The sequence below is a fragment of the Sebastes umbrosus genome, chromosome 6, assembly GCF_015220745.1.
Source record: "Sebastes umbrosus isolate fSebUmb1 chromosome 6, fSebUmb1.pri, whole genome shotgun sequence".
NCBI classification, from domain to species: Eukaryota; Metazoa; Chordata; class Actinopteri; order Perciformes; family Sebastidae; genus Sebastes; species Sebastes umbrosus.
The window spans coordinates 22,225,882-22,248,114 of NC_051274.1; the positions used below are offsets into that span (position 1 = coordinate 22,225,882).

Sequence of the window (22,233 nt, forward strand, 5' to 3'; positions counted from 1 at the left end):
TATAGGCTGCATGTCGATACTTAATCTTCTGCTTGGCTATATATACTGAACTACACAGCAAACCTTGTTAACGCTATCTTGGATAAATCTCTCGTATATGTTTAATTGAACTGCGGAGTGTGTAAGTAGGCCTATAAACTGAAATAAGTCTCAATGTGTGTGCTTGGTTAGAAAATAGAAATCCCAACCTGGTTACTAAAGTAATAACAATTGAAAACTTTAAGTTTGGAATAATAATCACATGTGTTACACGCAATTTAAGTAAAGGTTCACACTTTATAAACACTTCTCTGAATTTTCCTAAAAATTAGACATCATTTCTTCCCCCACTACGTTCTTCTTAAATTCCCCCAAACTCTTTTTGGCACTGGGTATCTTATTTGTTCAGGTAAGTAAAGTTCTGGGATTACACACCTTTTCGCCCAGACTGGAGCTGGAGTGTAAACAGCCAATGAGAAACATGACAGGACAAGTATAGCAATACCTTGAGAAATAGTGGCAAGCTGTGAGACATGGAGCTTTTTTACCCCCCATGTCATTTTACAGGCAGGGGTTATGGATATGTATCCGCAGTTCGTGTGGATATAAGATTACAGTAGTTCTTTAATTTAGGAAAATAGATTTTCAAACATTATCTTCATGATTATTCTTAAATATTTTGTTATAAGTAAATTAAGGATATGTGAGTGGAGTTCACTGTTTTGTTTTTTTATTTTAAAGCAAAATAGTTTCGCATGGCAGTGTGAGTCAGTTCGTGTGTATGTGTGTGTATTTGGTATGTAATGGACAGCGCGCTCTTGTGTTTTTGTGCATGTGTGCGCGCGCATTTGACTGCGTGCCCGTGCTTGCGTGGCTTTTGCTCTTGGTGTATTTTCGATATAAAATGGGGAGTGGGGGCAAATATCGTGCGAGTGACCCAGTCGAGAATCTGAGAACTTTCCTATGTGAAATTAAAATACCTACACATTTCAACATCGATAATAAACCCTTGTGTTAAAAGAGGCAGCAGTAGTAAACACTCTGTAAACTGCATACTGGCCGGGCCCCTGCATGCGTCCATTATCAGATATCTTGCATGTATGATAGTGAGTATAAAGCAAAAGGCGAGGTTAGATAATGTGAACTGGTCAGTGGCTGTGAAGCATTTGTTGAAATGCTGTATATGTAATGTAAATGTTGGATTAAATGAATCCTGATAAATGCAGGATGTGGGCGCTGAGATTTATTGGCACCATCCAAACACAGTAGCTTAGTCACTATATTGTCAAACAGGGGCAAAGGTATGCACTATGGTGTTCCTCCCTATTCTACGTGACTGAAACTACATCCATCATATGACTTCCTATACGGAAAAAAACTGCAAACTCCAATTCTGAATTTATATTAACCATTAAAAAATGGCCATTCAACTGAAAATCTCCTTCATCTAACAATTCTGATTTTTACGCACACTTCTAAGGAAATGCATGATGATTTTTTGTATGTCAAACTGAAGAATATCTATACTAACAGAGTCCATAAAGGACATATGATAACTGACATAAGGCTTGACAAGTTATATGTTTATTCAGCACATTTTAGACTTTCCCTGGACTTTCTTTGTAAGTTGATATTTGGCACTTTAACACAATACAATTAGTACACTAAGCAATAACATCTCAAGCACAGTAAAAATATCTACATTTTAAAATAGCTTTTTTAATGTGATGACACGTATATTATTAGCGTGCTGAACTAACCTATGAATTACAGCCTGGAGGGAGACAAGCTTTGAAAAAAAAAAAATATCAAAATTTGTTTACATACCTGGAAAAGGTGATTTCCAAAGATGAGATGACTGCGTTTGCTCTTTGGAGCAGTACACCTGCCCATCCCAGCCATTGGAGAGAGCCCAGTGCTGGTAGCCCTCCATGGGGATCAAGGCATCGTGCCTCGGTTCTGGATGGGCACTGATACTGGGAACCACCGACACGTCGAGGTATCCAGGGACACCCTGATATGAGCTGGCGAAACTCGGGTAGAAGGCAAACTCTTTGGCCCTGGAGGACAGTTCCTCCGTGGGCAGCGCTGTGCTGGGCTCGGCGTATTTCTCTGCGGGATGGTACGAGCAGGGCTTCTGCTGCAAGTTCACGTTGTGCGAATGGGATAATCTGCAGCCGTAATATGGGTTTCCAAAGGGATAACCGTAGCTCAAAGATGCACTGGAGGATGTCTGAGGAGCTGGGCACTGTCGGCCGGTGTCCGGAGAGGAAATATCCGAGTAGACGGAGCCCTGGTGGGTCGAGATAGTGCCAGAGTGTCGTCCCAGAGCCGGGTGCGACATCAGGTCCCTGCAGTGGGTCGCAGGGCAATTACCGCTCAGTCCCTCCATTGTTTGGCTTTTATTCTGGCTGTTTTCATTCGGGCTTTTTTCATAAACGTACATCAAGGTGTCCGCCCAGCGTGGATGCAGAACCAGCGAAGTCGTCATATCAGGGGCTGCCGATGCTTTTTAAAAAGTCGACTACTCCAAGACGGACACCTCATTTCCAACTACATTTTTACACCGAGCGCATGCGCACACGCGAGACTCCTCGTGCGTCCACTTCATTAAGAATCTGGCACGTGATACGCTAACAAGTCCTACGAGATTGGGGCTTGCAGAGCAGCCCTTTAAAGACCCACTGCCTCTCACATGTCACAGGTTTTTTTTTCCTGCAGAACATCGACTCCTATCATTGGTTTAAATCACTGAGACCCACACCCTTAAAGGGGAGTTTGGATATACTTTCAAAGATTGGGGCAAATGAAAATAACCTGTGAAATTTGGCCGATTTAGAGAACTGCATGAGAATATAAAATCATATGATACATGTCCCACTTTGGTACATAGAAAATAAAAATAAGAAATGCATATTATTGATTAAATCTTTGGATCTAATCTTTGGGGCAAATGAAAATAACCTGTGAAATTTGGCCGACTGCAGAGAAACTGCATGATAATATAACAGCATATGATACATGTCACACTTTGGTACATGGAAAATATTTAAAAAAAATACATATTATTGATTAAATCTTTGAATCTAATCTTTCAACTTGCATCCAAGACCTGTATGTATTCCTTTGTCAGTGAAGGATTCTGTCATGCAACTGGAATGATTGTAAACCATTAAAAAGTCAGCGAGTATTACACATAAATGCACAATCGTTTTATTTTATTTTGTGTCTCTGTTATTATAGTGTAGCATTGCAGCTGATCACACGCCTTTTACGGAGCCTGACATTTCTACTTCTTTTCGTGCAGTATGTGAACTGTATTGTGGTGTTGCATTGGTGCGCACACCTTGTGTTTTTCACTTGATGAAAGCGATATAGCCTATGATCCGGCTGAGATTTACTTTTTATTATTTAATGTAATAAGAAAAAAGGATTTAATCAGGAATCCCCTGGTCTGGAGTCAATTTAATGTCTATCATGGATTCAAAGTATTACGCATTAAGAAGTACAGAGCTGCAAATATGCCTCCGGTCCAGTCTTATCAAGACTCCTTTTGTGAAGGACGAATTTCCTTTAAACCCGTAAACAACTGCCACTGGGTCACCTATTAACATGCTGACATGAGATTCTCTGACTAGTTGTGGACTATCACTGATCTAGCAGTGCATTATAATTATGTTTACTATTAATGATGCATTTTAGAGGTTGATATTATGGAGCCTAAATATAGCAGATTATACCTTTTTGCATGTGTTTAATTTGTATTAAGTATGGTAAAAAAAAAAAATCTATTTGGCATCTACAGGGTGTGTTTTGTGTGGTAGAAGCAGGAGTTTTGGTAAAAGCTGAATGAGGGTCGTTGCATCTCAGCATTAAAGCCACAGGACGAAGTGAAAAGCTGCTCCAGGTAAGATACCGTCATTGCAAAATTACCTTTCAGTAATAGTGCATCTTTCATATGAAGACATAATTACAGTAATCGCCTGCAATGAATGATAGCCTTGTTTAGTTTATGTAGGAACAATTTAAATCCGCAATGTGTTTGGATGATCTAGATTAGACCTAAAGCAATAACGTGACGTCTAAAAATGACCATTAAAAAGACTTCATGTGATGTTTCTGTTTCCCTAAGCTATTCATTCATAACTACAAGTGGATGCTGACGTATCCAGACCAAAATATACGTACAATGGTCCGCTTTCAGCTGGACTTTGTGTACAGACCTTAAGCGACACCATAGAAAATGCGGACCTCCTCATGGAAATCATCCGCCACTATAATTTACACGCATCCTCCTTCAGATTTGAGTAACTGGTTACTGGATAAAGCTGTCCTTTAAATCCCCGAAATGTATTTTTAGTTCATCTCATCACCAGGCCCATGCAATCACAACAATTGCAGAAATCCCCTATTCCTCTCTTTTTCTTTAAAAATATACTTCTGGGTTAATATTTAAAACTTGACTGTATATTTGAGTTTCACATATTACCAACAGGATAGGCCTGCAAAGTGTCCATAAAATAAGACTTTTTGCAATGGCAATGCCTATCCAATGAGTCACTCATAAAGCAGGCTGCAAGCTGCCCATACGAAGGGTGCCTTAGTTTATCAACATTCTTGCACTGCTGAGTTGCCTTGGGAATAATCAGGCCACCGTTGAGTATCTTGTATACTAAAAGGAAGCTAGACCTCCTGTCCTTTCCTCGGACAGAGACTATAGTTCTTTTGTCTCAAGGAAATTACAACTACTGGAGGGCTCATCCAAACGGCAGCTGCACGGAAGTCCAAGGTCAAGGTAAAAAAAACGCAGACAAACAGGGTCGTAATCAGAGTCTAGACAGACAAGAATGAACTTCACACTAGAGTATGCATGCAAACTATAGCTGTTATTTAGAGACCCTTACTCTAAAATATCTGCTGTGTGTGAAGAGGCAGACAACTCCAAATAATCCCTTCTGTGTCTGTCTCTCTCTGTGTGTCTGTGAGTGTGTGTGTGTGTGTGTGTGTTTTCTTTTCTTCCAAGGATCAGGAATTTGACAGCTTTTGCGCTGCAGGAAACCGACTCTTTCCAAACTAACAATTCACATGAAAGCTCTGCAGACTTCAGAACATCTAGTCTTTTTTTCACTTTATGAATGATAGTATGTTATTTATTTTTTTAGTTCGGTGCATTTTATTCTCACTCAGCCTATAACTTCCGCATTATGCCAACATGTTTGTGTGGTAAATAGTTTCGCCCTGTGGGATGCACGGATGATGTAGCGTTGGTCAAACAGAATAGTTGGAAGTTGTTAAATAAAAAAAATAAATACTGGTATTTGATTAAGTTACACTTTATGTTGCTATAACCATAAATCACACGTCAAGCGTGGATCTGGTTTTCCCCAAAAATGCGATTAAAGAGGTGGATTTTTTTTTATATTGTCATAATTAATGTTTTAGTAAAAAAAAAAAAATCTTAAATATAGGGACAACTAGAGAATTCACGAATACATTATTGTTTTAACTTTTGCAAGAACTAATACAATTATTACGCCAGCAATTAAATGATTAGCCTAATATTAAATATTTAAGCGTCTGGCGCATTTCCACTACAGAAAATGCGGCCCTATCTTCCACCACACACTTGCCATCGACGGTATTTTAGCGAATGTCTAATACACGTCCTGCAAAAAAAAAAAAAAATCACTATGAATTCTATAAGATATCAAACTTTAACTGCTGCTAACTTTTGTTTTTCTTATGTTTCATCAGCTGTGAGCAGGTTGTTACACAGGTGGATTCTTGAAGGATGAAAATGACTTTTTTTTCCAAGTTTATGCATGTTCAAGTCTCCCATTACAGGGCTGTTTATATCTAACGTTACTACCTACTAATGGGATATTTAATACAGTATTAATCATTTATTGAATATGCACTATTTCAGGCAGCCAATTGGGATGAAAGTTGATATTTTCTCAGCGATAATCCACCCTAAACTTTTACTTTTTGCGGCGGAGATGCTATTGGTTATTGGATATTGCATTTGCAAATCTTAAATTACGAAGAGCAAACTGATATAGAATTAATTAGCTGGGTTTGCATTTCAAATTCAGTCACCAGAGATTGAATAACAATTCCTACAAATCGACCAGCAATCAGTAGCTATGAGCGCAAGGACAAATAATAGGCAAATAGTCGTGTGGCTGTCAGTATTATTTAACCAAATTCCAATACTGCTATAGGTCAAATGCTGAAACTGTAACTAACTATGCGTCATTGAAACAACACAGAGTACGCCATCAGACTAAATGGTTTTACATTAATGTTATATTAAAAAAAAGTTACAATTCAATTTTAGTGCATTTGAAGTAATTAAAACTTCAAAGTGTGTGGCTGGTTATACTCTGTACAGTTTGTTGTTGGAACTTCAGAGCAAATATTCCTTTTTTTTTTAATACAAATATATGCCACTTATTTTAAAAATATGTTTCTTTAAAAAGCGTTAAACTCTTTAAACACACACAAAATATTTCTTCATGAGCTGCAGTTTCACTTATTTCAGGAACTGTTAATTGAAACGGCGACTATCAATATCTTGACAAGCAGCCATGATGTGCTGCTGTAAATATCTTGACAAGCAGACTTCATGTCCTTGCAGACAGGCCTTGTCAGACGGAGGGAGAGCCCGTCTGATGCGGAGGTTTGTGGGGGAGGGGAAAGCATCCATCTCCATACAACCATACAAATACTGCCTATACCTGCAGCTTCCTCTCTCAGGAACTGACTGCATGTGCACATGACTGAGCCAATGGATCTTATATACGCAAGATATGCCTTTAAATGCATGCATGTGTAGCATATGTTATTTTGAGCCTGCAGTAGGCCTACCACAAAGTACTCTATCATCCCATTCACATAATAACTCCAAAAACTTCCAATGGAAAAATTATCACAATATAGTCAGTTTTCATTTGCCTTGATTTAAAGGAAACCTATTGGCATGTGCACATGACTGAGCCAATAGATCTTATGCACGCAAGATATGCCTTTAAATACATACAGTTTATGCATGTAGCATATGTTATTTTGAGCCTGCAGTAGGCCTACTACAAAGTACTCTATCATCCCATTCACATAATAACTCCAAAAACTTCCAATGGAAAAATTATCACAATATAGTCAGTTTTCATTTGCATTGATTTAAATGAAACCATATTAGTCACGTTTCTGCAATGCAGTGCAGTCCCTCCATCAAAATGACTTCATGTCTCTTCATATATGTATCAAACGCCGATAAAATGCCAGTAAAAAGCAATACTATTACTAGTCAAACATGATCTCACCGGTCTTGAGAATGATGCAAATCCACTGGGCATACAACGTCTTTGAAGAGGAGATGTAGCGATCCAAGAATGTGTTGACAGCTTGCAGGTAAGAGTCTGCGCCATGCATGCTGAAATCACGATGCGTTTATGTTTACGAGAATCCAGCCAGCTTCAGGCTTTAGCCTCGAGATAAAAAAAAAATCTTTTATAATCAAAGTTAACCAAGTGGTACATTCACTGAACAGTGGACCACGTCAACCAAACTGACCAAATAGATTCGCACACTATAGCAGTATAAATAAAAAGGCCAATAGTCCAAGTGCATTTTCAAAATGAGGAATCGAAGATTTTTAGTGAATGAACATGTCTGACTCAGTGGTATAAACTTTGGACCCATCAAGTGTCTGAACTAATTAAATGGACAAAAATCTGACTGTAGTGCATGTATAAATCTCATAGTAAATCAAGACTGGGGCTCATTTGGGAGTTGAGCGTGTGACTCACGAGCTCAGGACTCGTTACATGTATTTTGCATTAAGGTTTAATGCAACATTGCCTCTGCAGAATAGTGAATGTTCGCTTTACATATTGCTTTACTTGCCAGTGTGCATCTCCACAGACGCGACTGTGTGTGTGCGTAAAAGAAAGTGGGCTGTTGTTCAGCAAAGCAGGAGGGAGAGCAGAGCAGGGCAGTCCACTGTCATGAAAACATTCCTACAAAACTAAAACAGCATCTCAATCTGGTGTTTTCCATTTCAGCCTGGCTTTAATTTACGATCAAAAATGTTCATAATCGTATGAGCCAAGACCACTGCACTTCTGTGCCAGCAGCAAGGGCACACGAAGGCATGTGATTTTTTTGTCAAGAAAAATGCAAAAATGTGTAACTAGAGTAGTGTATTGGTGCGTGACAAAGTAGAATGAAACACAATAACAGAGACATTTAAACACAACCGTGCGTAAAAATGCGTAAATAGATTGTATTTTGTTTTCCTATTTCAGCTCGCTCTCACATTCCTTGTCGCATTTCTCACAGGATCTTTGCTGCATAGTATGCATGAGCACATTTTAAATGCAGGTCCGACACTTGCTGCAGCATGACTTCTATCGAGCACAAGCGGTAGCCTTCAAGTTTTCAAAAAAAATAAATCTATTACAACACTGTAAAACAGTGTAATTTACCAAGCAAACAGAAATTAGTGGAAACTATCCGTGATAAATGACATGAAGTGAATAAGAAGACAGAGTGTTCAGTTTAGGCCATAGAGAGAGATGTGGAGGGAGTAACCCTCCTTACAGTCACTTTACCCAGCAACACCTTGTTATATATGTGATATGTCAACACAGTCTCACTGCAGATAATGTGACACAGACTCGCATGTGAGTAGAGACTTTAAAATCAGAGGTTAGGGCATTTCTGTTCATGTTGGTGGATGGTTTCTGTATGATAATCACTACGAGGTAAATCCATCTTTTTATTTACCACTGATATTATAGAGTAGTCTATACTGTTGGAAAGCAATGCATGAAATAGACTACCTACACTACAGTTTAGGGCTCACAGGATCTTTGCTGCATAGTATGCATGAGCACACTTTAAATGCAGGTCCGACACTTGCTGCAGCATGACTTCTATCGAGCACGAGCGGTATAGCCTTCAAGTTTATTTTCAGAAAATAAATCTATTACAACACTGTAAGACGGTGTAATTTGCCAAGTTAAATAGAAATTAGCGTAAATATTCGACATACAGTGAATAGAAGACAGAGTGTTGAGTTTAGGCCATATAGAAGTGGAGGGAGTAACCCTCCTTACAGTCACTTTACCCCCCAACACCTTGTTATATATGTGATAAGTGACACAGACTCACATGTATCAGAACAGCAAAGCTATCAAAGTAGAGGCTTTAAAATCAGAGATTATGGCATTTCTGTTCATGTTGGTGGATGGTTTCTGTATGATAATCACTACGAGGTAAATCCATCTTTTTATTTACAACTAATATTATAGAGTAGTCTATACTGTTGGAAAGCAATGCATGAAAAAGACGACCTAGCCTACAGTTTAGGGCTACTTTACCTCGCATTTGACTCGTTTAACCTCATCCAGAGCAGGTAGAAGGAGAGGATGTTCTGTGGCTTAACCGCAAAATAAAGCAGGGAGGACGGAGGGCAGGCTGGCAGACCACCGCTAGAGAGCCAGGCCACACTGCATTTACTAAATACAACACTGGCTTTATTCGGTGGACTTATCATATTGTTATTGTTCATTACTCGATGCTGACCAACATTTTTACCAAATTTGAGAGGAAGATATTGCGCACCATTTATGCAACAACTACTACAACTAAGTGTAGTTTCACAATCACGAGAAAAAAAGCCCGTGAAGTGTTATTAATTTAGGAAAAGGACTAGAAAAACAACGCCGGTATAGTCGAGCATTTAAGCCTCAAACATTTGCAGAATGTCGTATAATTTAGAGGACAGACTACATTAACATGGCGATATAAATAATATATAAACATCCATGAGTTTTCATAGGGAGGCAATTACACATTATATATATTTCTACACAACAATAGTCTACAACTTTAGAGTATATTTTAAATTAAGTGTATTAAGAATCCTAATATGGACAATGTTGGAAATGCGCGACGCCATGAGATAATACGCATATGTTACGCACAGTCACCAAAATGAGTAATATAGATTCAATGTTTTTATTTCAACTTTTTTGATAGAAGTTACTTCATTAAGATACTTTTAATACTATTATACCAACACGTTATCAAGTCATGTGTCGTCAGTATTGTGGGCCTATAAGCCTGTCCTGTCTTATATCTGAATATGATTTATAAACAAATTGCCTTTTTTTATTGTATAAATGTTATCAACACTTTAGTTTATCGTTGTCTACAATTAGTCCTGCAGGAGTTTAATTCTTAAATGTTCCTGCTGCAGTCTGGTTGGTAAACCAGGAGAGAAAGCAGACAAAATAAATCCGTCTAGTCGGAAGTCCAAGTTCAAGTTAAGAGAGGCGGTCGCTCCATCCGTCCAGACAGCAAAACAAAAGACACACACGTTCATCATTAATCATCTCACTTCTTCTCTCTCTCAGAATAAAGCGCTTTAAACTTTCTAGGCATATTTCAGACTAATATGCAAGCTAGCAAACATGCGCATAGGTGCATTTTAAAAGATTTTATGCCTCGATGTGTTGGCTGAAACAGAGATCTTTGTGGAACTATTATTGATGAGGATTTATTTTTTAGAAATGGGTTTGAAAATAGAAATATCTTTAAGGCTGAACATCCCCTAATCGCAGGCATTTTTTTGACCCCTCACTTTCTCCTCTGTGTCTCAAATGCAAAACCGAAATAGGTAACTTAACCCATTGCCTTTGGTCGTGTCATAAATTACAGAAGTACTGGTCTGAAATATTATGTGAAATGGAAAAGATATTTGATAAGGATTTAGAAATGAATCTTTGATTTTAGGAATCCAAAGTACAAATATGATACTGCAGCCAACAAAAGGTAATATTACATTCTTACATTTGCTGCTAGAAAAAATATATTACTACAGTGGATTAGTGATAAGAAACCCTCTGTTCAAGGCTGGCAAAAAGTGATATTTGAGATGGTCCCTTTGGAATATCTCACAAATATTCTACATGCCAAAGTAGATCAGTTCCACAATAATTGGCAGCCCTATCTGAATTATATTGGACCTGAACTCTCTTCCATTATCTCACAAGGAGTCTCTTGAACATGAATTCATATATCCTGTGACTTCCCTGCACTATGGACTATTTCCTATGACCTCCTATATACAGTTTTTTTATCTGAGCTGTACTAGTGTTTGTTGATGTTTTGTTTTTTATTGTGTTTGTGAAAATAAGAAAACCCAATAAACATTTTAGTGAAAAAAAAAAAAAAAAAGGCTGAACATGTATATTTTAATTGTGATTTTCCGTCATTATGAATTGATTAAACCGGGACATTTAGACAATGTTGTGATTTTTGAAGGTCACCTCATTGTCAGCTTTAAGGCAAACTGTGCTGAATGAAACTAAATCCTCTGGAAAAGGAAAATATGTATCAGAATAATCTTCTTCAAGGGTATCTTCCCTAAATCTCGAGGCTTACGTTATAGGGCAATACTTCCACGCTACTTAATGTACATTACAGCCTTTAACACCGTGCAGCTTTCCAAATGTTCACAAATAGAAAATGTGTCCAAAACGCAGAGGACACGCGCTGTGGATGTTTGTGACCTTCACGCGCAGCTTTATCGTCAAATGAGAAACTATTTTGCCAAAACAGTTAAATAAAAATTGTTTCTGAACGCAAACAATAGTCCGAGTATATAAAAAAAAAAAGCTAATTATATCAGTTTGTAATCTTGCCTGATAGTGTGCAAATGCGAATTTGCATTCAATTCCAGCACATGCACATCTGTCCTATTCAATTATTTCTTTATAATCATTAAAACTAAAAAAAACGTTCATTCCTCAAATCACCTTGTACATCTATGAGATGCACATCTTCCCTTACATTATCTATTCATACTTAAACGTCCCTTAATGTTCTTTACAATTTCTCATATATTTCCCATTGGAGCATGTAGGCGACATTACATTTACGCAAAGACAGAATTTATGGAATAAAATAGAATATAAGCTATTTTACTTTCTTCATTAATAGTACAAATTCTGTTTTGCTGTACAGCATGTAAAACATGAAGCCAACTATATTTGTATATTTGATAGATAGGCAAATGGATTATTTATATAGTCCATGCTGTGAAGCCCACTTTGCCTGCCTGAAGATATCAAGTAAAAAAATGCGAGAAATTTGCAGAAAGCGATTTTAAGGAGAACAACTTCCTCATTCAGTGTGCAGAAGAGCCTAGAGTCAACAGACTGTTGGTTTGGAAGAGACTGGAAAAAGGATGTCTGCACCTGCTTGTTGTTGGTGAACTCGCCGTGATGTGAGGAAATGGTGCACAGGAAGTCATACTCTGAATCATATCAACAAGAGCAAAAAGTAAAAGGCACCTAATATATTGATCCAAATCGTTTAATAAGAGCTTATATATGAGAAGCCTCTCCAGGACACACAGAGAGTAGCACTGAGGCCACGCTGCAACAAAACGTATTCATCACAAAAAAAAAAGCTCAAAGCATTTGGCAAAGTAGCCATATTAGGATTATTGATGTATTGATTGAGATTCACTTCTTGCAAAATACATCAATAGTCCTAATGCATGCGGTTATACGTGAAGTTGCTGTATACTAATTTTGAAAACTGACGCAAATCTGAATTCAGTCAGTTTCAAATTGACTTCACAAACAGGAAAAGTCGACCAATAACATCAGTTAGTGTGTTTTTGCTCTCTTTGTGAAAGTGAGTTTGTGAAGAAAATTAGAGAAGGCTGCTAGAATAAACATGCGTGGTTGATTGATACCGTCTAAGCCTAAATGAAAATGTGTTGGTTATTATGCATAATAATAAACCGCTGGAAATAGCTCCAGAAGTGTGTTTGTGCGCAACGTGATCTTTTCTCAGGGCAACTAGTCAAACATATGTGTTTGTTACGCAAATATTGGCTCACACCATTCAGCTTACACGCCATGAGATAAAAATTAAGTGTTTTTAAACTGTAATATTTTGCATTCATGCATGAACAAACATTTGCCAACTGCTGTCCACAGATCATCCCATTGATGCTGTTTTCACGCGATGTTATTCACCACAAGAATGTGAACTTACGTGGCCTCGATAGTAAAGAAACACGTGCGTAATATTAAATATGACAGTTAATCAGGAGGGAATAGCAAAAAATCCTATTCGACTAAACACATTTAACAGATTCCTCATGACAAAACGACAACATTCATTCAAATGTGCACAAATACTCTGATCTTTTCTTGTATGTGGACTTGAAAGTCGAAAAAAAATGACTGACTCTTTACATGTCTAAGTGTATTGGACATTGACTAGGCCTATATAACAGGTCTCACTGAACATCTTTAGAGTGCTTCTAAAAGATTTGGAAACAGGCACATCTGGCTGTAGATGTTTTGAATGTTGATGAATGTTTTTTTGATACCTTATGATTTTGAAATTTGCTCTTTGTCTTCGTTTTCAATTGTTATGTTTGTTTTATGTCTGCAACTATGTAACTGTGGTGCTACCTATCTTGGCCATGGGACACTCTTGGAAAAGAGATTTTTAGTCTCAATGAGTTTTTACTCCTGGTTAAATAAAGGTTAAATAAATAAAAAATAAAGAACATGTACATGACCGGTTGTCCTGAAGACAATTGGGCTTAAAAAGCGAGAGAGAACATCAATTCGTCCATATTTTGAAAGCCTATATGTCATATTAAAAAAGCTTCTTCCAGGTCACAAAAGTTTACTGTACCACAAAAACAAAGTAACCAAAGCTCAAGTTAAATTAAAGACAGATTGAAAAAAACAAAGTGGGATTATGGTGAAGTTTGTCGCCTGCTGTCTGGTGAATCACAGATGCTCCTGATTTCTTTTCCCTTTTTTTTTTTTTACGCATGGCCTAAATGAACCGAGATGGCACATTTATCCATCATGGAATAACATTAGTGCAGGTTCACTTGTAGTGGTGTATTGCACACATTATGAAGATGAGCAAAGACGGAGTTCAAGTTCAAAGTCACAGTGTGCTCAGACGGAGCTGGGTGTGCAGAGGAGATGAGAGGAGAGGAGAGGAGAGGAGAGGAGAGGAGAGGAGAGGAGAGGAGAGGAGAGGAGAGGAGAGGAGAGGAAAGGAGAGGACAGGAGAGGACAGGAGAGGAGAGGAAAGGAGAGGAGAAGAGAGAAGAGGACACCCCTCACCTCGCTCGTAAACTAAAAACAGTAGCCGTTTGCATAAACTGGGTCCAAATCCGATCCTACTGAACGAACAGTCGAGACCTTCATCCCACCTGTGAGCCAACAACGAAACGAAACATAAAACTGCAAATAATCGTATCAACCTCTGCACAACGGATTGCAGTTATTGACAACCCAAAGCAAAACCAAATTCCTAGTGTATACCTCTTACACCTGGCAATAAACACGATTCTGATTCTGATTCGGATTATGCATTAATTTATTTTAAGCAGACTCATCATGGACCTGTTTTATCTGTAAATAATAGCAGCCAGTTTTAAAGCAGTATAGGCTGGAGACAGATAAGTCTAATTCTCTTTATCAATTCTGTGCTGAGCTGCGTATCTTATCGATCTTACGTTGTTTCGAGTCTGAATGACATCAGAAAATCTGGTTGGATTTTGCAATTTCCCCTTACTTAAGCATCGGTTCTGATTCTAATTTGATTATTTTATATTTCTAAGTGTTGGTCTAATAGGCCAACCCAAACATGTCTTTGTCATGCTTTGTTCACCCGCAGAAAAAGGATGTGAAACCGCGTCTGAGCATGTTATCCTCTGAATTATTAATATTCATTCATTATTAATATCCATATGATTCTGAACTCATTAAAAAAAGACACCAATACAGTCAAACTTCAAATATTCGCAGCATAAACATAAAACAATAAATAAAAGATCAGATTTCCAAACTTTGTCCAGGCTGATCCGTGTTTTCTATATTTTGTTGTTTAAAGTGGTGATTTTTAAAAAGCTGTGCGTGCTTTTTTTCTCTGTGAATTATTCTATAAAGAACACTTAAATACAAACCAGCACTTTTTATTAACATATTCAGAGGAGTAATAGGCCGATGAAAAACCACATTCTCTCACTTTTCTCTTCCTGCGTGGGTTTTTATGGAGAGGCCAACAAAACTCCAAAAACTTCGGACCCTGACTTGTGCTACTGTATCACCAAAAAAAATTGCATCGGCGCTTTAGAGCTTTAATTAATTTTCTATTTAATTGCACAATTAACGATTGAAGGGGCTGTAAAATAATCCGCATCGGTAAGATATTAAATGCGTGAGAGGGTTTTACATGTAGTTATATGGCAATAATTTCAAGACAAAGATACAGGGTACAAATTAATATGCAGCATCGAGCCATCCTGACTGGGTTTAACCTGTTGACTAATAATGCAGAGAATAACACAAAACAACTAAAATCCGTTTCTAATGTCAAATAAAGTCAGATGTAATCTGGTAAATGAGAGCAGGAATGTGAAGAAAAAAAACTAATGATTGGTCTGATGTTCGAAAGAACTTTATTTCTAGTGGCATAATGCAAATTAAAATAATAAACACATGAAAAATTAATATTCATCATTGAATTTCCACATTATATCTACCCAACATTAGATGCCATATTCCAGGAAACATGCTGGCATTATTCATTAACGAATTATGGCAATGTAACCGTTTTGAGAAACTAAAACAAGGGTATTTTTGGGGGGATATCTAACAATTTTCAATGTTTGTAACCTTTTTTTTCTATAAAAATACAAGCAATGTTTCATCTGACTCACAGCCTTTATTAATTTGGACAGTTCTTTGTTATAGACCTCACTGTATGAGCAAAAACTGCAAAATGACTCAGTGTGTGCATTGTCAGATCAAACTGTAATCTAATATTTTAGCATTTCTGCAGCAAACAAAACATCTAACTCGGAGCAGCTGCACAATTTTGATGCAATGGACCCCACTGAGCAATAGACGTCATTTCAATATAGCCTCTATGCTTTAGATCTGATATAGACCACAGGATTTATTGGCTACAGTAGGGAAGCAAGTTTTTAGACCATATTTTAAAAACATTATTTTAAAAATGCATACAAATCTGTAAATATCTAACGTACTGTAAGCACTGCACACACTCGCATTTACAGTCTAACTTTATTTTAAGTCATATACAGATTCACAGATTGAAACAACGCCTATAGGCAAAGACTAGACATCTACTAAACTTTCACTCTTCGACCTTGAATAAGCTTAATCTAATCTAAACATCTACAGACAAATAGACGTATATACATCTATTAAACATATTTTCAGTGTCAAATTGCTCAGTGGGACATGCAATTTCTACTCCGAGATTTAATCCAAGTATTTAACATTTTAACATTCAGCTGACAATGTGAACACAGTCACACGTTGTAAATGGAGAGTCAATAAAGAACCTTAAGACGGGAAGAAGACCAAATGTTCAAATAAAATCATCTAATCTTTCCTGCTGAATACTTGTGGTCCACAGAACACATCCCTGGCAGAACAAAAACACTTCTCTTAAGCCTGCTTTGACTGTTGTTGGATCCTGAAAACATCCTGAAGTAGAAATATTTGTTCATGATCTTGCTTGAAGGTCAAAGTAAACACAAAAAGACCATTTAGGTTGGCTGAATTTGGCTATGAATCTGTGGAGGTGCGTTCCAGGAGCTGGTAGAGATATACAGTATATTAAATGCATTTCAATGTTTAGTCACCAAACCTTACCGTATAAACTGCAATTATATGACATTACCAAAACTACAGATTGAATCGACAACCAAGCACTGGCTCTTAAAGCTGAGAAATTGATCGGGTGGGCAGTTTTAAGCTGCAGCCATATGTGACCTGCAAGCTGCTAAATGAGCATCACTGTTTTAAATCAATTATGCTGCAGTACAACACAGTCGCTCTCAGTGCCGTTCTTTACCGCACTGATGTCGAAACATTTACTACAAACATTATTTGGTTGAAGTTGAGAATTTAGAGTGCACACGAAGAACCTCTTTGCTGCAGCCGTGACTCACTGTCCTCCTTATTTTGTGGTAAGTCTTTCACCAAATGTTCTGTATACTGACAAGACTGGCAATAATACTATAATACAGTTTTTTCATTCATGCAATTCTTTGTTACTGCATAATTACATTTTTACAAATCAAATATCATTATTTAGTAGTTAAAGTAGCCATAGTAGTAAACATTAACAATAATCATTACATTTTATCTCTCTTTTTCATTAAAATATAGGCCGAGTCATCTAAAAATGTGATCTAAAATATACTCTAATGTAGCCTAATATAATATGTATAGTATAGTCACCTGAATATGTTTCTCATTAAAGTAATCATTTATAGCCTTTATTTTATGTCTGTCAGTAATGCAAGATGAGAAAATCATAAATAAAATGACCCTGGATTCAGTTCAGTTGTTCATATTTCATTAATTTTGATATTGCTTCCATAGAAGAAAAACACAGTTTTGTGTTGCAGATCTAACGTTTGTACTTTCTTTGTTCATGCATCGTGTTAGTAGGGTAATAAGAAACTGGAATGGGGCAACCTATAAAAGTCAAACAAATATCTGGGAATTTTCTGAAAAGTGTTAAAAATATTTTTTTAGATACTGGAGCGCAATGACTCTGCAACGTCTACGTGTCGGCAGCTGCATCTCATCAGCACCATAATCAGGATGTATAAATGGTGAAATTGACCTTTAAAAGGGTCTTCATACGGTTGGAGCAGCAATTATAACATCACACATGCAAACAGTACACAGACAGAACAGTATTTGTAATGTTTCCTGTTGTTTCTGCAGCTAAAAACCTAAAAATGGATTGTGTATGAATCCATTCAGTAAAAGAGAACAGAGTTGTGAATGTAGGTCAAGTGTTCAAAGGAACATCTGAGTTGGTTGCTAGAAAAAAAAAAAAAACTATGGCTTTATTATTTTACCCAATGACCCATGTTTTAATCAAATACCGTACGCCATTCATAACTTGTATTACTAAAATACAGAATAATAATTATCAGATATTTGACCGTTATACAGTTTGGTTATATTATTATTATATTAATAATATGAGGACATTTCTTTTGACTTCATTAATTTGATGAATGTGTCCATCTTGTAATGTGTTGCACAAGCATTACATAAAGCACATCATGAGTACATATGTAAGAACAACAACATATGAGATCTGCATAGATTCTCTACACTACGCCCGCACGCAAACATCTATTTGACTCGGAGCAGTTTGAAGGAGAGTGATGGATACTCTGGGCAGAAAGATTCTGTTTGTGTTTATTTATGCACACTCAGTCAACCAAGCGAGGAAAATGTTCCCATACTGTGTGTGGGTATAATAACCACGAGAGGAGCTTTTCCAAAACCGGATATCCAACATTTGGGGGGAAAAAAAGGAAAGTCTATCCACATGATTGTTGATGGCACGAAAGGGAAACCCCTGATGGAACATTTTTAATAAAAATATAAAAGTCACATTTTTGTGGACATTCAGTGACATTTTGCCACTCTCTGCGTTTGTGCAATTTTCTAGAGTAAGTTTAAGAAGCTTTTACATCTTAGAACCAAACGATAGACCTTTTTCACGTCATGTCATAATAGGAAAAGCACAGGTGTATTTAATAACATTAATGAGAGCTGCGTTCCACTTAGGGGAGGCCCTGGTATGGAGCATGATGGCTCACTGGAATAGCTTACTGTGACACTTAATGGAACTGAGCCATCATTAAGGTTTTCAATTTTACCTGTGCTTTTCAGTCTGCTGTCCTCAAAACAATTTTTTGCCCAGTATTTCTTTTACTTTTGCCTCCATTTTGTGTTTTTAGGGGAGTAACACAACTACACCATACAGTATCTTTGTGTCCTGTACATGGCCTACATCGAACATGTTAATATATTTACTGATACAGTGATTATGTGTATGGTGTACACCTTTAAACCTGTACACACACTGCAAAAAGTACATATGCATTGCCTTCTGTTGACCTGGTAATCCAAATAAATACAATCTGTAAAATCTTGTTTTCTTTCATTGTACTGTGAGTACAATGAAAGAAGAAAATATTTTATACCTTACAGAAAACATGTTTTGTATATTATTAAATCATTTCTTTATATGCCGACTTCTGGTGAGTTAAACTAGCATCTGTCTCTGCTTTCCAAACGTGTCGCATTATACTGTACTGCCCTTATGTTGCCCGTGATTTATACACATCCTGCTTTCATTCTGATTTGCTTAAGTTGTTCCTGTATGCTGGTAATATATTTTTATTTTCTATATCCATGTAAAAATCACTGCTATAATGACCACCTTATATCAAGATCATTCATGTTCTATCTCTTATTATTTTAATCAACTTTAAATAATAGTAGTATTTGGAGAAAAATGTTCTTCTATTTTATGAAAGTTCTACTTCACTAGACATCAAACTTTTAGGCACTTCGAGTCCAGCTGAGTCAGCCTCGCTGACAACAACTTCCAAGTGGCTACAGCAGGTTTTACATCCATTTTATGGCTAGAAGGCAAATAAATCCTGACTGGTTTTTCTCCCCCTTTTCAACTTACCTCTTAATCCTTACTTCGGTGCTTTGGGTTCTTCTCTCTAATAGATGCCTTCTTCACCGCTGATTTTCTGGGCTGTGAGTTTGAGAGGGAAAACTTTAATTAATAGCAGTTTTACAAAAAGTCAACTTTAATATACTTCTACTAAAGCCTTAAAACTAGAATTCTAGTGAGAAAGTGTTTCTGAATTTAGGACTCTGACTCTAGTTTTGGACCTACAGATAAAACAGTGAGCATACTGTATATATTAAAGTAGGCAAAAACTCCATAAAACGTTCAAATTCACTCTTTAATGCTTGTTGTCGGTCTCTGATTTTTAACAGAGAGAGGAGAAACTCCTGAATCTGTATCCTGAATGAAGCAAATCAATAGTATATTATACCTCGGGAGAGATGTGAACATGTAGAATTAAATACAAACTGTAGAATGTCATCTAAATAAAACCCATAGTTAAAGAAAAAAAGCCACTCAATAGGAATGATTAGCCAAGTATTTTTTCTTGTATCTGTCTCTCTGAGACTTTCCATTTAGTTACACTAGAAGCAGCAAGACTGTGGTTCTGGTCATAGAACAGAGGAAAAGGCAAATCAAAATGACTGGTGAAATCTGCATTAATCTGAAAGTATTGGTACTGGATTGAAAAATAATCAAAATGTCAAAATCTGCAAATTAGAGGTTAACAAAAGTCCTGAAAATGTGGTTAAAGACAGTTGAGATGCGGTTACCTGCTGGGAGCTGATCGGAGATATTATGTAAAAGGTCTGGGGGCTGTTCAAACACATGGCGTCCCAGCTGCCCGTTACTGGTCTGGGCCTTCAGCAATCACAGCAGCAGCTAAAACACAAAATCAAGAAAACATTTTAAGAGAATGTACAGATTTACAGGATTAGTTTCTAAATGTCACTGCTGAGACTAGAGCTGGGCGATATGGCCAAAATCTTCTATCACGGTTTCGGTAATTTCATATCTCAATAACGATATATATCATGATATAGCACATTTTCTGGTAATTCAATAATGGTAAAGCCTATTTTTATATTATATACTCCTGTGTGAATTAAATACTTGACAAATGAAAAGTACTGAGTATTTTCTCATTTTAAGATGGAAAAATGAACATCAACAGTTTTAAGTGAAATAGTAGAGTAAAAAAAATATAGGCCAAGCCTATATCACGATAGAAACAATACAGAAAAATATATATGATAGACATTTTTATATCGTTTTGACGACATATGTAAGGGATAATGTACATCGAGCCGGTCATTGTTGTGAAATAAACCCAGACGCGAAGCGTAGTCATGCATATCGTTCTGAAGGGGTTTATTTCATAACAATGACCTGCTAGCTGTACATTATCCCACTTATTACATAAATCAATAATTTGACACAAAAACGGTCTGCCAGAATCCAACATCAGAACTGCGGCCATCGCAACGGTCTGTTATATATAGCAACAATCTGCTATAAAGAAATGACAGACCATAGAACGCCGTGATTGACCAATCAGAATAGAGTATTCAACAAAGCTGTGTAATAAATCGTCAGCCCTGAGACTGAAGTGGAAAGTGAAAACATGAAGACATGGGCCACAATGTAAAATTCAGGATGTCAGGCTGGTTCGGCTTTACAGACATCACTGGCAGTAATGCAAAGAAGAGGGGCAATATACACAACAACGACCAAACAAACAATCACAATCACATTTAAGGATTTCAATACCAACAATTCATGTAAAATATACAGCAAATAACTTAATGCGCTGCAGTATATAAAGTACATGGTTACAAACCCGCAAAATTGCTTTATTCACAAAAATTCCAAATAGATTACAGTAAATCTGCAGCTAGGGTTGTAACAGTATGAGATTTTCACAATACGATAACCATCTCAGAAAATATCACAGTATTATACTACTATTATTAATATTTACAATGACCCAAGGAATGAGAACAGAATTTTAATAAACAGAATTATTATTAACCTAATAAAAAAATAGCATAAAACTGAAGCATAACATGTTGGCAGCACAATAGCATGTAATTAACTACAAAATGAAAAATAACCTCAGCTTCGAGCTTTTAAAACAATTTCCTATGATTATTAACAATCAACATATACTGTAGGAGTGCAACAGTGCAGCCAGACTGCTCCTGTCTGAACTCACACACACACTTATGTCAGTTTTTTCAATTCTGTATGTGCAAATGTGCACGGTATGTCAACTTTCATACCACTGTATACCGTTACAACCCTATCTGCAGCGTCTTAATAGTGGGAATATGGCACAATCTTTTTTAGTCGCTCAGTATAGCATACTAAAGCACTGTGGTGTGGCATTAGCTCCTGGGCATTTCCACTGTGCCCTCACAGCAGGGGGTAACCACAGTGACCCAAGTATATTCTGCTAGACGGCAGAACTGAGCCCCGAAGGTACCGGCCTGCAACTGAGCCGTCACAGCAAAATGACTGACTCTGCATTTTTCAATGGTTTGCTACATTTGGTTTCAGTAGTTTTGTGTTTGAGTTTCTGTGATTTGGATTTTTGTTTCACTCCTGGGTTGCTGCTGTGTTGACATTTGTCTCACAAATAGGAACCTCGCTGTTTTCTGATCCCTCCTTTTTGATGTGCTGTCTGAGCTGCAGTAACGC

At 37.1% G+C, this 22,233-nt stretch overlaps 1 protein-coding gene across 8 annotated transcripts in view; it reads right to left on the minus strand.

Annotated features, from left to right (window-relative positions):
• The window catches only part of hoxc13a (homeobox C13a), a 70,893-nt gene that overhangs the window by 17,949 nt on the left and 30,711 nt on the right, over positions 1-22,233 (minus strand). For 5 of the 8 annotated variants that reach the window (XR_005207287.1, XR_005207286.1, XR_005207292.1 and 2 more), the window contains 2 exons: positions 20,307-20,415; positions 19,585-19,656 (listed from right to left, as the gene is read on the minus strand). Coding sequence is in view for 1 of the 8 variants with exons in the window: in XM_037772979.1 (XP_037628907.1) it covers positions 1,807-2,470 (664 nt within the window). In the remaining 7 variants the exon portion in view is untranslated. Of the gene's footprint in view, positions 1-1,806; positions 2,664-15,399; positions 16,668-18,279; positions 18,460-19,584; positions 19,657-20,306; positions 20,416-22,233 lie in introns of those variants that run through there. The other 3 variants (XR_005207288.1, XR_005207291.1, XM_037772979.1) reach the window with 3 other exon arrangements.